This window comes from Terrapene carolina, unplaced genomic scaffold (genome assembly GCF_002925995.2).
Source record: "Terrapene carolina triunguis isolate 2854851 unplaced genomic scaffold, T_m_triunguis-2.0 Scaffold249, whole genome shotgun sequence".
Taxonomy (NCBI): Eukaryota; Metazoa; Chordata; order Testudines; family Emydidae; genus Terrapene; species Terrapene triunguis.
Genome location: NW_020664600.1, coordinates 730,249 through 743,909, shown reverse-complemented (window position 1 = coordinate 743,909; position 13,661 = coordinate 730,249). Strand labels below are relative to the sequence as shown.

The following is a 13,661-nucleotide window of genomic DNA, read 5'->3' as shown; positions in this document are numbered from 1 at the left end:
GGCCCGGCCCCCGCGGCGCGGCTCCGGGTCGGACCCAAGCCCGGCAACCCCGGCTAGAGCGCAGCTCGATTCCTGGGGGCGGGGCTTGCAGCAAGCCCCGCCCCCAGGAATCGGGCCCCGCTCTTGCTAAAGCCGGCCCTGCATGACAGGGGTCATTGAAGATCGCTGCCATAGCTCTGACAAAGTCCTCAAATTGTCCCAGACATGGGCTTGATTTTCCCAGGAGTGGAGATGCCCAAGCCAAGGCCTCCATGTGAAGCAGACTGATAATTAATCTCACCTGGGTTTGGTCAGTGGCATATGACTTTGGGCATAGCAGAGCCAGGAGCAGACACTGATTTAGGTCATAGGGTTGGCAACGCTCCCAGTTTTGCCAGGAGTCTCCCGGCATCGGGCTCTATCTCCCAGAGGCCACTGAAGCCAAATCAGGAGACTTTAGACCACTAAAAGTCCATTGGTGCAACAGGACTAAGGCAGGCTCCCTGCCTGCCCTGGCCTCACGCTGCTCCCAGAAGCAGCTGGCATGGCCCTGTGGCCCCTAGGCATGGGGGGGGCAAGGGGTCTTCGTGTGCTGCCACCACTCTGAGCGCTGACTCCACAGCTCCCATTGGCCAGGAACTGCGGCCAATGGGAGCTGGGGGGCGGTGCCTGCAGGCAGGGGCAGCGCATGGAGCTCCCTGCCCCCGCAAGGGTCACAGGGATGTGCCGGCTGCTCCCAGGAGCGGTGCGGGGCCAGGACAGGCAGGGAGCTTGCCTTAGCCCCGCTGTGCCGCCAACTGGGAGCTGCCCGAGGTAAGCACCACCTGGCTGAAGCCTGCACCCTTCACCCCCTCCCACACCCCAAATCCCTGCCCCAACCCTGGGCCCCCTCCCAGAGCCAGTACCCAAATCCCCCTCCCGCAGCCCAACCCCGTGCTCCAGCCCTGAGCTCACTCCTGGAGCCAGCACCCCAAACCCCCTCCTGCATCCCAACCCCCAGCTCCAGCCCTGAGCCCCCTCCCGCACCCAAACTCCCTCCCAGAGCCTGCACCCCACTCCCCTTCCCACACCCCAACGCCCTGCCGCAGCCTGCTGAAAGTGAGTGAGGGTGGGGGAGAGCGAGCGACAGAGGTTGTTAGGGCACTCAGCTGGGAACGGGAGACATGTTCATTCCTCACTCCAAATCAGGTAGAGCAGGTGTTTGAATGTGGCTCTCCCAGGTGAGTGTCCTAAATACTGGGCTGTTGGTTACAACAGGCTGGGGTTTGTTTCCCTCTTCCATGAGAATGGGCAGACCTGGCTCAGGCACCTAACTCCTGGAGAGAGTTCACGGCTAAGACACCTGAGTGGAGAGAGGTGCCTCCATCTGGCCCATCAGCCTACTGCCCAGGTCAATGGGAGTTAGGCACCTATGTCCCCTGGTGGATCTGGGCCCTAAATCCCATCCCTTTGCACTTCACTCCTGGCCATCTTAGGGGGCTCCCTGCTCAGCTTGCGGGTGTCTGAGGATCTCCTCCTTTGGCGCCCAACTCTCCCCATGCATTGTATGGGCAGCCTGGGTGCACAGCTCAGCACTGAGGATCCCAATGCACAGCAGGCTGCCTAGGAGTTCAGCACTGCAATGGCTAAGCCGCTTTGTGGATCTAGTCCCTGGGGGGTCTTTACTCCTATGTGCCTAATTCCCATTGAAATCAATCCAGCTGAGGCGCCTAACTCACTCAGGTGCTTTTGCAAATGCCACTAGGTGCCTACCTGGATCATTAGGTGCCTAAATACACCTGTGAATCTGGTCTGAGGACCGAGAGATTCCTGGCACCCATCCTGCAGTGAGGATGTCCAGAGCTCCATCGCTATATCCCTCCTTTCTGAGGGTTGTCTACACAGGGAAGCTGACTGACAACTATGGTGGAATCAGCTGCTCTGGAAGAGCTCCCTGTGTGGACTCTATTGTGTCCACAAGGGCAGCTATTTTGGTCCATTTCTCTGTGTAGACAAGCATCAGGAGGTGTATGAGAATGAAACAGATCCCTGGAGACTGTATCAGACGCATCCAGGACATGCACAAGATGCTGTCACCACAGTCAGAAGGCCATGTGGAGGAAATGAACAGTTTCTACTAAGAGTCAGAGTACATGTAGGCTTGGCACGAATCCCCTTTGCGTTCATGTGGTGCTCCAGACACTAACAAAAAACATCCCGAGAGTGGCACCCTGGAGCAGGCTTTTTGCAGAGCAACCACAGGAAAAAAATAGTGGGTGCTCAGCAGCCACCCGCTGATCAGCTGTTCAGTGGGTCCCGCCAATCAGCTCCTCCCCCTCCCCTGTCAGTGCCTCCTGCCTGCCACCTATCAGCTGTTTGGCAGCAGGTGGGAGGCGCTGGGGGGAGTGGGAGGAGCGGGGGAGGGAAGAGGCGGGATGAGGGTGGGGCCTTGGGGGAAGGGTCAGAGTGGGGGCGGGACCTCAGGGCTGAGCTGGGGTGGAGCACCCTTGGGGGAAAGTAGCTGATCAGTCTGGGGGCCATTAGCTGAGGGTTGTAAAAGAAGACACAGGAAAGAAGGAAGGAGCGTGGGGAGGAAGAGGATTGGTTTAGCTAAGCCCAGTATGCTCTGAGATCCCACCAGAGGGAGAGCTCTGGTCTCCTCCAGTCCTGTGGGAAAGCGCAAGAAACCACTGTAAATACATTGCTGCACAAGACTGTGTTGGGGTTGGTGACGGGAATATAAAGAACTACGGTGGAGGTGCCATTCACTGGAGCATCTGATTGGTTTCTGGCCAGCAGAGGGTGGGGACGGAGCAGGCCCCATTGCAGTGTCACTCAAAAGGACTAAGCTGTGGAGTCCTGAGATGAAACAATCCTAGCCAAGGTCCCTCCTGCCTGCTTCCTTCAGTGTTCAAATCACCCCTCGACCTCTGAGACCAGCAGGCTTGGGGTGGGGGGGTGGGGGAAGGGGTTGCAGTCTTGCGCCATCCCACATACAGGGATCGATTTGCCCGATACTGGGATATGGGCAGCCCTGGGGGATTTTCCCAGCAACACTTCTCTCCCTCCTCATCCTCTCCTGCTGCTTCCTCATGGTCTCTGTGCCCACCCCACGGGAGTCCCCCTTAATTCTAACCTCAGCCCTACCGGTGAGGTGCCAGGTGCTGCCCAGGTGAGTCCCACCCACTTCCTGTCCTGGGCCTGACCATGCAGGTACCAGCAGAAGCGGTTTGGACGGGATTGGGAAGGGAGACCCGCAGCCTGGTCTGTAGAGCAGTGGTTCTCAAAGCAGGTCTGCTGCTTGTTCAGGGAAAGCCCCTGGCGGGCTGGGACAATTTGTTTACCTGCCGCGTCTGCAGGTTCGGCCCATCACGGCTCCCACTGGGGGCTCCAGGCCAGTGGGGGCTGTGGGAAGGGGCGCAGGCCGAGGGACGTGCTGGCTGCCCTTCCCGCAGCCCCCATTGGCCTGGAACGGCGAACCACGGCCAGTGGGAGCCGCGATCGGCCGAACCTGCGGACGCGGCAGGTAAACAAACCGGCCCGGAGCGCCAGTGGCTTTCCCTGAACAAGTGGCAGACCGGCTTTAAGAACCACTGCTGTAGAGGCACCAGGGCTGAACAGATAAGATTCCCGGTCTCCTTTTGTTTCTCCAGGTGAAACTCCCCACAGGTCAGGAGGCCCAGCACGCGGCCAGCACTGCTCATCCCACTGAAATCCAGATGGGCTCCTGTGCTTTGTGCTGGGGCAGGCTTCACCCTAGATGTAGCGAGTGGCTCTGCTTGAGTCCAGAGGTCAGGAGTGCGCCCCGCGGGCCCTAAGGCCGGATGCAGAGGGACATGCAGCACTGCCAGCCCCAAACGGTACAAAATCAGGAGTCCGGGCTCAAACATCGTGAGATTGGTTTAAAATCATGAGATTATTTTAGAAGTGGTAAATGTTGGGAGCTGTCTCTTTGCCCCCTGTTTGGAGCTCAAGGGTTGCACTCAGTCCATGTTTTTTTCTTCAGCCACAAGTGCTAGAAACTAACTTTTTATTCAAATAAAAGCCAAGGTCCTGCTGCAATATCACAATTCCAGGACCTGAGGCATGAAGAAGCTTGCAAATCTCAGGATGAAATCGCAAGAGCTGGCCACATTGGCCCGCGGCAGATTCTCAACTGGTTGGAGCAGGTCAGAAAATTTCAAAAATAAGTTGGTGGAAAAAAGACAAATTCTTGTGCTAATGTCCCCATTTTCTGACCTGCTGGAAAAGCCTGGGCCTTCACCAGCACTGGGGGCCTCATGGTGGGCCTTAGGCGGATTTAATGACATAACTCCTCCATGGCAGGGGGGTGCTCAGATCCCTTTAGCGGGAGAGACCATCAGTCAGCACCCTTCTCCTCAGGCATCCATGTGCCTTCCTGTTCCTGATCCTCTCCCTCCCACACAGTGACACTTGAATGCCATTGAAAGTGCTCTGTGAAGATTAGTTAGTTAATTACATGATAACAGCACACTGGGGAGATCCCCTCGGGCTGCTAGGATGCATATCTCCCTGGATTACCCCAGCTGGGCAGGTTCAGCTCCTGGCAGAGATTTTCAAGGAAAAGTAAGTGCAGGGAGTGAGGCAGGAGCACCACCCTCAGAGTCAGGGCTGACCCCAGTGACCCTGTCCAGTGCTAGGGCGTGCCGTATTGCAGGAAGCAGGATGGGGGGGCTCAGTAGGGGGTGCTCTCCCCTCAGGGTCAGTGGTGGCCCCAATGACAGTTAGTCCTAGGGCGTGCTGTATTGCAGGGAGCGGGGTGGGGGCTCAGTAGGGGGCGCTCTCCTCTCCCAGTCAACACTGGCTCTAGTGCACCACCCTGCTGCTGAGGGGTGCTGTGTGACAGGGAGCAGGGCAGGTGACTCAGTAGGGGTCGCTCCTCACTAGCAGTCAGTGCTGACTGGCGTGCCACATCCCAGCACATGTACATTGTCACCCCTCACATGCACGCTGTCCCTCTCACACCCGCACACAAACACTGTGGGTAAGATACACCCTGAGACGCGGTGCCCAGGCCCCTTGTGGGGGGACTCAGAGCACCTGGAGGACCAATATGAGCATGGGAACATCTAGATTTGGGTTCACCCTGTCACACACTCAGTCGCACATCCCATCACATGCTCACAGTCACACACACTGTCACACTCCATCTCACACACAGTCACACAAACCATCACACATGCTCAAAGTCACACACACTGTCACACACTCACACACTGTCACACCCCATCACTCGCTCAGTCACACACTCCATCTCACACACACTGTAACACACAGTCACACAAACCATCACACACGCACAGCCACACACAGTCACATGCTCACTTTCACGCACTCAGTCACACACATCTCATCACACCCCATCATATGCTCAGTCACACACCCCATCACATGCTCAAAAGTCATATACACTGTCACACCCCATCTCACACACACTGTAACACACTCCCAGTTACACAAACCGTCACACACAGTCACATCCTCACAGTCACACCCCCAGTCACACTCCATCACATGCTCAGTCACACACCCCGTCATACCCCATCTCTCACACACACTGTAACACACAGTCCCATAAACCATCACATGCTCACAGTCACACATACCCCATCACACCCCTTCACACCCCATCACATGCTAACAGTCGCACCATCATAGTACACTCACTGTTACAGCTCATTGTCACACACTGTTGCTCCCTGTGTCACACGCTCACACCCAGGTGGACTCATGTTAACCCTCCCTCCCTGGCTGTTTCTAATCCTCCCCTGGTTTTGCTCATTCTGCAGATGGTCCCTCTGCGTCTGGCACCAGAGGCAGACGTTGCCGGCACAGGCAGCTTGCCCTGCCCCCGCCTCTGCTGCCTGGCCAGACCTGGGATGTTCTCTCACTAGGGATGCCAATTTTGTTTGGATGTATTTCTGGAGGTTTCATCACATGACATAATCTTTAATTAAAGATCAATTCCTGGGGACTCCAGGGCAATCCTGGAGGGTTGGCAACCCTACCTCTCACTTGAGACGCCGTGTGACAAGCGGGCGCCTGGTCTGGGCTTGTGGCTGGTGCAGGGGGAGGGGCCGGCAGCCTGGCAGCTGCACACACCACACAGGGCGAGTAGGCATCTCCCTGCTACCAGGTCACTGGCACCCGCTGCTGCTGTAGGTGTAAGCTCTGCGGGTGGGTTGAGGCCCCATTAAAAGCTTTGAGGCCGGCTGTTGCCAACCTCCCTCCCAAACCCTGAGCTTAGAGAGCCGCCTGTCAGGCCTCCCTGTGCGAGAGGGATGCAGGGCGATAGGCCCGGCTGGCAGGAAAGCCCACGCCAGCCGAGCCAAGGTTAATTACCAGGTAGGCACAGGAGGGAGCGGGCGGCAGCTCACACTCTCGGCTTGGAGCCGCTCACTCACCTCCTCACTCACCCCAAAGGCATCCTCCTTGCAGGGAGGAACACCCAGCCCCAGCAGATAAAAGCGGCCCCAAGACGCTCTGCTTCCCTGTCTCCGAGCTCCCCACCCAGGATCGTCTCTCTTCTCTGCTGCTCTGGATACGCTGGGAGAGGCTGCAGGACCATGGCTGGGCGAGGGACTGTCCAGCTCCTCTTCTTGTGTCTAACGCCAGGTAGGCTCCTCCGAGGAACCCCTCAGGCCCTCCCCAGTCAGCGACAGGGAGCCTGGTGTGGAAGGCGAAGCCCCTGGCCCAGTGCAGATTGCAATGAGCAAACCAGCTGGGGTAAATAAGACCCGGCCTGACCAGCAGCTTCACCCAGACCCACCCCAACTCAGCATCTGGGAGAGGGTGGGAATGCCAGTGAACTTGGCTCTAAACCCCCCTCCTTCCCCATGACTCCCAGCCTAGCAATGTAGGGCTCATCTACATGGTGAAATTGCCCAGCATAGCTGCAGTGGAATAACTCCTGTGCTGTAGCCTGTGAGCTCCTTGGGGCAGGAACTGTCTCTTTATTTTGCATTTGCACAGCCCCGACCACCGTGGGGCCTGGTCCCTGGCTGGGGCTGCTAGGCGCTATGATAATACACCTAATAAATAATGTACAGCTCCTTGCACCATGGGGCCTGGTCCCTGGATGGGGCTGTTAGGTGTTATGGTAATACACCTAATAAATAATAACAATAATAGCTGTGCTGGAATAACTTCCCTGTGGGGACACTTGATTCCAGAATAACAGGGAGTTCATTATGGAATAGGAGCGATTATACTGGAATACAATCATTCTCGTTCCGGAGCAGCGTTCACACCAGGCAGTTTAGCAGGAAGAGCTAGAGCCAAATAGTTATTCCCCTGTAGCCATGTTGCTGTGCCGGTCACTTGACACCTGTGTACTCAAGCCCTTAGTGCATCACAAAAGTGCTCCGGCTCCATAAATCAGGCACTTCCCGTATGGAGCAGCACTGACAAAATGCAGCAAGAGAGAAACCTCTTATGGTCCGTCTACACTGGAGCTGGAGGTGTAATTTCCAGATCAGGTTGGTGGACACAGAATAGTTTTGATTGAGCTAGTGCACTACAGCAGTGGTTCTCAACCTTTCCAGGCTACTGTCCCCTTTTCAGGAGGCTGATTTGTCTTGTGTACCCCAAGTTTCACCTGACTTAAAAACTACTGGCGTGCAAAATCAAACATAAAAATACAAAAGTGTCACAGCCCACTACTACTGAACAATGGCTGACTTTCTCATTTTTACCATATCATTATAACATAAATCGATTGAAATATAAATATTGTACTTACATTTCCTTGCATAGTACATAGAGCAGTATAAACGAGTCATTGTATGGAATTGTAGTTGGTACTGACTTCGCTACATGTAGCCTCTTGTAAAACTAGGCAAATATCTAGATGAGTTGATGTATCTCTGTGTACCCCCGGGGGTTCATGTACCCCTGGTTGGGAACCATTGTGCTACACAGAGCAGTGTAGATGCCACGGCATGGGTGGTAGGAGATTTGGGATAACTACCTCCAGTTCGGTCCCACCCAGGACTCCGGGTGCTTGCTCAGGTGGCTAGCCCATCCCACCATCTGTGCTGCCAGAGCTACGCTGCTATTTTTAGTGCGCCGGCTGCTTGATCAAAGCTAGCATAAGTGTATCTACCTGAGCTGGAATCCCCTCAGCTGCAGCAGGAGTAACCATCAGCCAACAGCACCTTTCTCCCGCGCATGTTCCCTTCCTGCTCTGTCCTCCCACATAGTGGCACTGGTGAGGGCCCTTTGCACCTGGATTACACTGCACCTAGAAAGTGCTCTGCGAAGAGTCACCAATTAATTACACAACAATGAAACACTGGGGAGGTCCCCTCAGGCTGGTAGCAGGCTGCTCTCCCAGAGTACTAAGGCTGGGTGTGTTCTTGCTGAAACTGGCAACTTTAAGTCTGTTGAGTGAAATTGTTCACTTCATCCGCTGGGGGCTTTGTGCAGGACGCTGCCCTCTGGTGGCTGGAATGTGTTGGACTGGCACACTTGTGTGCCCCCTGCTGCACGGAATTTCAGATCAAGCCCCAGCATCCCCAGTGTGGCTCCCCCTAGGGGCTGTCTCAGTTCACTGGCCTGCGGTAAGTACTAACCAGAGATCACCCCAGGGGCACTGGCCTCAGACACAGGGCAAAACCCACCCTGCTTCGCTGTATTCTGACAGGGCCAAGCGGGATCCTTGCAGCAAATACCGAGCAATAGAGCCCAGCTCCAGTGAAAGGAGCCCATCTCTGCCCAGGGCACAGCCTAGTCCCTGCGTGGATAATGCTCCCCTATCTTCTAAAAGCTGATGGGACATGCTTCCCCCAGAGCCCCTTGTCTGACAATCCCCTCACTTGCTCCCACACTGGCAGGCCACTGGACTGGCTCCCTGCACAGCTGGCTCTGGGCACTGCGGGAAGGGCTCAGTCTCCGCAGCAGGCGCCCGGGGGCTCCTCCCTCTCTTTGCAGATGCTCTGCCCAGCACTAGTTTGTCTGTCCTGTCTTGATGGGCAGCTGTGTCTGTCTGTCCCTCAGCTCTGCTGGAGGCCGTGCGGATCAATGCAAAGGGCCAGCAGGTGCTGTACCTGGCCCAGGGGGACTCTGTGAGGCTGGGCTGCCCCTATATCCTGGAGCCCGAGGACAATGGACCCACCAACCTGGACATCATATGGACCATGGTGAACCCTGACCAGAGGCTGCCGGTGAGTCTGAGCCCTGCCCCTCATCCCACTTCCTTAGCAAGGCCCATCAAATGCCCGGTTGGAATCTGTGCTGGGAGCAGGACCCCTGGGGTCTGTTTCCAGCTTTGCCCCTGGCTTCCTGGGACACCTTGGCCAAGTTCCTGCCCCTGCCTTTGCCTCAGTTCCCCTCCCCCACGGGGGGGAGGGGGCACATGGGCTGCTACCCCCTGCCCAGCACTGGGTCCTTGCTCAGATTCCATCTCCCGCGGATCCAGTCCGATTGCAGAGACCCCTGGGCGCTGCCCCCTCTGCCAACCTGGCTGACGGCACCCTGCCTCCCTTCCTCACCCTTACGTGTGTGCATATTCTCAAGCCTCCCCTGGGCGCAGCCCCAGCAGCAGGTCCGGGTCCCCCCCAGGGTCCATTGAATTGTCCTGTCCCAGCTGCCCCCTGTGACTTGCCCCAGCAAGAGGCCTCCCTCCAGAGGGGCTGTCACTCTCTGCTCCTGGGGCTGTGACTCCCTGCACTTCCGCCTTCCACAGAATCCCTTACATCCCCCCCTCCCCATGCCTGGACACTGAGCTCACCTTGCTTGGGCTCCACCAGCCTCTCCGCTCCCAGTCGGCCCCAGTCCCTGGGCCAGGGCATTTCCCGCCCCCGCCCCCACACCCACTGCCATCAGTGTAGACCGGGGGGGTCTCAAACTTCATTGCACCACAACCCATTTCTGACAACAAAAATTACTACACGACCCCTGGAGGGGAGACCGAAGCCTGAGCCTGCCCGAGCCACACCATCCTGGGGGAGGGGGGCAAAGCCGAAGCCCAAGGGTTTCAGCCCCAGGTGGGGAGCCTGGAACCTGAGCCCCACCACCCAGGGCTGAAGCCCTCGGTCTTTGGCCCTGGGCAGTGGGGCTCGGGCTTCAGCCCTCGGTGGTAGAGCTGGGACTGGGACTGGGGCTGGGGCGTGGGCCCACACCCCAGCAACTCTAATATCAGCCCTGGTGACCCCGTTAAAATTGGGTTGCAACCACTTTGGGGTCCCGACCTGCAGTTTGAAAACCGCTGGTGTAGGACATGCATCTCTAGCAGCTCCCTGTACAGGACGGTCCCTAAGGACCTGGATTCTCAGCCCCCAGTGCTGCTCCTGCCCTGGTTCTGCCCCTTGGCCTGTCTCCAGTCCCCCTTGCTCACCACCCACCATAGCTCACTGCTGCTCGGTTCCTCCCCATCAGTTCCTGACCTACCAGGACCAGAGGATCAGGTACGGCAGCGCCCCAGGCCTGCAGCAGAGGGTGTCATTTGTGGCCCAGGACCCAAGCCTGTATGATGCCTCCATCCTCCTGGCAAACCTGCAGATGTCAGACTCGGCCACCTATGAGTGCAGGGTGAAGAAAGCCACTGTCGACACCCACCAGGTCACCGTTACTGTGCTCGGTGAGTCCCACCCCCGCCTGCTGGCCCCTCACCCCCACCAGTGGCAGATTAGCCACTGGGCCAACCGGGCCCGTTCCCAGGGGCCCCCCAGAGAAATGGGTGCCCGTGCCACAACCCACTCGCCCACCCAGCACTCCTGCCGGGGGGCGGGGGCTTGCTCTGCAGGCAAAAGGGGCCCCCACTTTCTCTGACCCAGGCCCCCACAAACCTCTAATCCACCTCTGACCCCGACCCATCCACTGCCCACTGACCAAGCCCACTCACTGGCCCAACCCCTGTCAAGCCAACCCCACGCACTGACCTAACACGAACCCTTGCCAACACCCCCCAGGTCACCCTTGTCATGCTAGGTGAGTCCCACCTCCCTGTTGATCCCCCCACCACCCACTGACCCACATTCTGCCTACTGACCCAACCCGACCCATTAGCCCAACCCCACCCACTGACCCAAATTCCACCCACTCACCCAACACCAATCCCTGCTGACACCCACCAGGCCACCGTCACTGTGCTAGGTGAGTCCCACCAACCCTGCTGATCCCCCCCACCCATTGACCCAACCCTCACTCATTAACCCACCCCCACCCACTGACCCACCCCCACCCACTGCCGACACCCACCAGGCCACCGTCACTGTGCTAGGTGAGTTCCAATCCCCACCCACTGACCCAACCCCCACAACCTAACCCTGCCCACAGATCTAAACTCCAACCACTGACCTAACCATCACTAGCACCCCCCCACCCCCCGAGACCTGCCTCTGCCCACCGTCCCCGCCCGCCATTCCCTGTGGACAGACACTGCCTGCTGATCCGACCCTGCCTGCCAGTCCCCATGTGCTGACCCTGCCTGCCAGTCCCCATACACCGACCCGAGGCCACTGACCCTGCCCATCAGTCCCAATGCTCCGACCACAGGCCACCGACCCTGCCACCAGTCACCGTCCCACTGACCCTGCCCGCCCATCCCCATGCACTGAGCCCAGCCCACCAACCCTGCCCGCCAGTCCCCATACACCGACCCCAGGCCACCGACCCTGCCCATCAGTCCCCATGCGCCGACCCCAGGCCACCAACCCTGCCACCCAGTCACCATCCCACTGACCCTGCCCGCCCGTCCCCATATGCTGACCCTGCCCGCCAGTCCCCATACGCCAACCCCAGGCCACCGACCCTGCCCATCAGTCCCCATGCTCTGATCCCAGCCCACCAACCCCTGCCCACCAATCCGTCTCTGCCTGCCCATCAGCAATCCCCATCCTCTGACTCCCCTTTCAGGGGGCACTGCCACCTCATGCCTGCTGTACCCAGGCTCTGCCTGCCTGTCTGTCTATCTCTGAGCATGGCCGTGTCTGCGTGTCCATCCCTGCTGCTCCTTACTCGATCCCATTAACTGTCGCAATTTGTGTCTCTCCCTAGAGAAGCCGGCCGCCCCTCGGTGCTGGATGGACGGGGAGCCGGTCAGGGGCGGTGACCTCATGCTTAGGTGCTGCTCTGACGGGGGCTCCCTTCCCCTCTCCTACCAGTGGTCCAAGATGGGAGGGGACTATGCCATGGGCTGGCTGCCCCCCAGAACAGTGCAGGGTAAGCAGTGGGCGGGGGGTCCCTGTGAGGTGGGCTGCTCACTATGCTGAGCTCATCGTGGGGTGTTTGCCCCAGGATGGTGCAGGGGAGACGTGCGGGCCCCTGGAGGGTGGGATGCTCTTGTGCTGAGCTGGGAGCCTCCCCTTGGCAATGTCTATTACATGAGTTTCCGCAAGTCTTGGCACCCGGGGGACCCTTTTCATGGATGGAGCAGCCAGGGTGTTTTTGGGGGTGGGCCCAGGCATGGCCCTGATGGGTTGCCAGGAGGCTCTGGCTGCCCTGCGCTGTCCCAGGGCCCCCTAGGGGTGGAGGAGCTGGCGCCGCCTGTTGGGGGGTACTTTGTGGGGGCTCACTCAGGGCTGGGTCTCTCCTGTGCAGGGCAAGCCTCTGGGGACCTGATGATCCAGAGCTTATCACAGGAGCACTCCGGGACCTACTGCTGCCGCGTGACCAACAGGGTGGGCTACACCCAGTGCATGGTGCGCGTCTCCGTCCCTCGCGCCGGCTACACAGGTAGGATTGGGGGCACAAGGCCAGGACAAGGGGCAAGCGCCAGAGCGCCCAGCGGGGCAGGACCCAAGCGTCTGGCAGTAGCTCCTTGAAGCTGAGCCCTGAGCCCAGGCTGGGCTGGAAGCGGGACCAGCCTGGTGTTGTGAGCGCCCCGAGGGGATGTCAGTGTGAGGGGCAGCCCGAGGGGCCGGAGCCTGAACAGAGCTCAGCTCCCAGCAGCCCACAGGGAGCACTGGAGACCCCCCTTCCCTGTAGGGAACAATGGAGACCCCCCTTCCCCATAGGAAACAATGGAGACCCCCCCTTCCCCATAGGGAACAATGGAGAGCCCCCTTCCCTATAGGGAACAATGGAGACCCCCCACAGGGAACAATGGAGAACCCGCTTCCCCATAGGGAACAATGGAGAGCCCCCCATAGAGAACAATAGAGAACCCCCCCATAGGGAACAATGGAGACTCGGCCCCTCCTGGGCTCTGTGGCTGGCGCCCCATAGCTAGGGCTCTGCTGGGCTGTGATACTTTAGTGTAATCCCGGTTCTATGGGGGCGCTGTGAGGGGAGGGCTGGTGGGCTGTGATGTGCGGGAGGGCAGACTGGATGATCTGATGGGTCCTTCTGGCCTTAACCTCTATGATTCTAATCCCCCTTGCCTCCCGCATTGGGAACAATGACCCATAGACAACAATGGAGACTCCCCCATTGCCGGGGCTGAGTCCTTTGACCAGCTGCCAGGGAGGGTCAGGTTCTTGGGGCCGAGCTGCAGCTCCAGGCTAATGCACTGACCCCGCGCAGCAGGCACCTTCTCACAGGAGCTATTACCCATGCAGGGCCCCATGGATTACATGCAGGGCCGGCTCTGGCTTTTTGGCTGCCCCAAGCAAAAAAAACCAAAAAAACCCAACCGGGCGGCCAGGACGGCAAAGCAAAAAAAAAAAAACCCGCGGCGCGGGGGGCGCGGGGGCGGGGGGACCGGCTGGGGGGGGGCGGGGGGAGGCGGAGAGAGAGAAGGG

General features: G+C 58.7%; 1 protein-coding gene across 1 annotated transcript in view; it reads left to right on the top strand.

Annotated features, from left to right (window-relative positions):
- Positions 1-6,545: 6,545 nt before the first annotated feature.
- The window catches only part of VSIG8 (V-set and immunoglobulin domain containing 8), an 8,336-nt gene continuing 1,220 nt past the window's right edge, over positions 6,546-13,661 (top strand). Inside the window, exons 1-5 of the mRNA XM_024210532.1 lie at positions 6,546-6,594; positions 8,977-9,143; positions 10,357-10,558; positions 11,977-12,141; positions 12,520-12,654. Coding sequence (XP_024066300.1) covers positions 6,546-6,594; positions 8,977-9,143; positions 10,357-10,558; positions 11,977-12,141; positions 12,520-12,654 — 718 coding nt within the window. The remainder of the gene's footprint in view (positions 6,595-8,976; positions 9,144-10,356; positions 10,559-11,976; positions 12,142-12,519; positions 12,655-13,661) is intronic.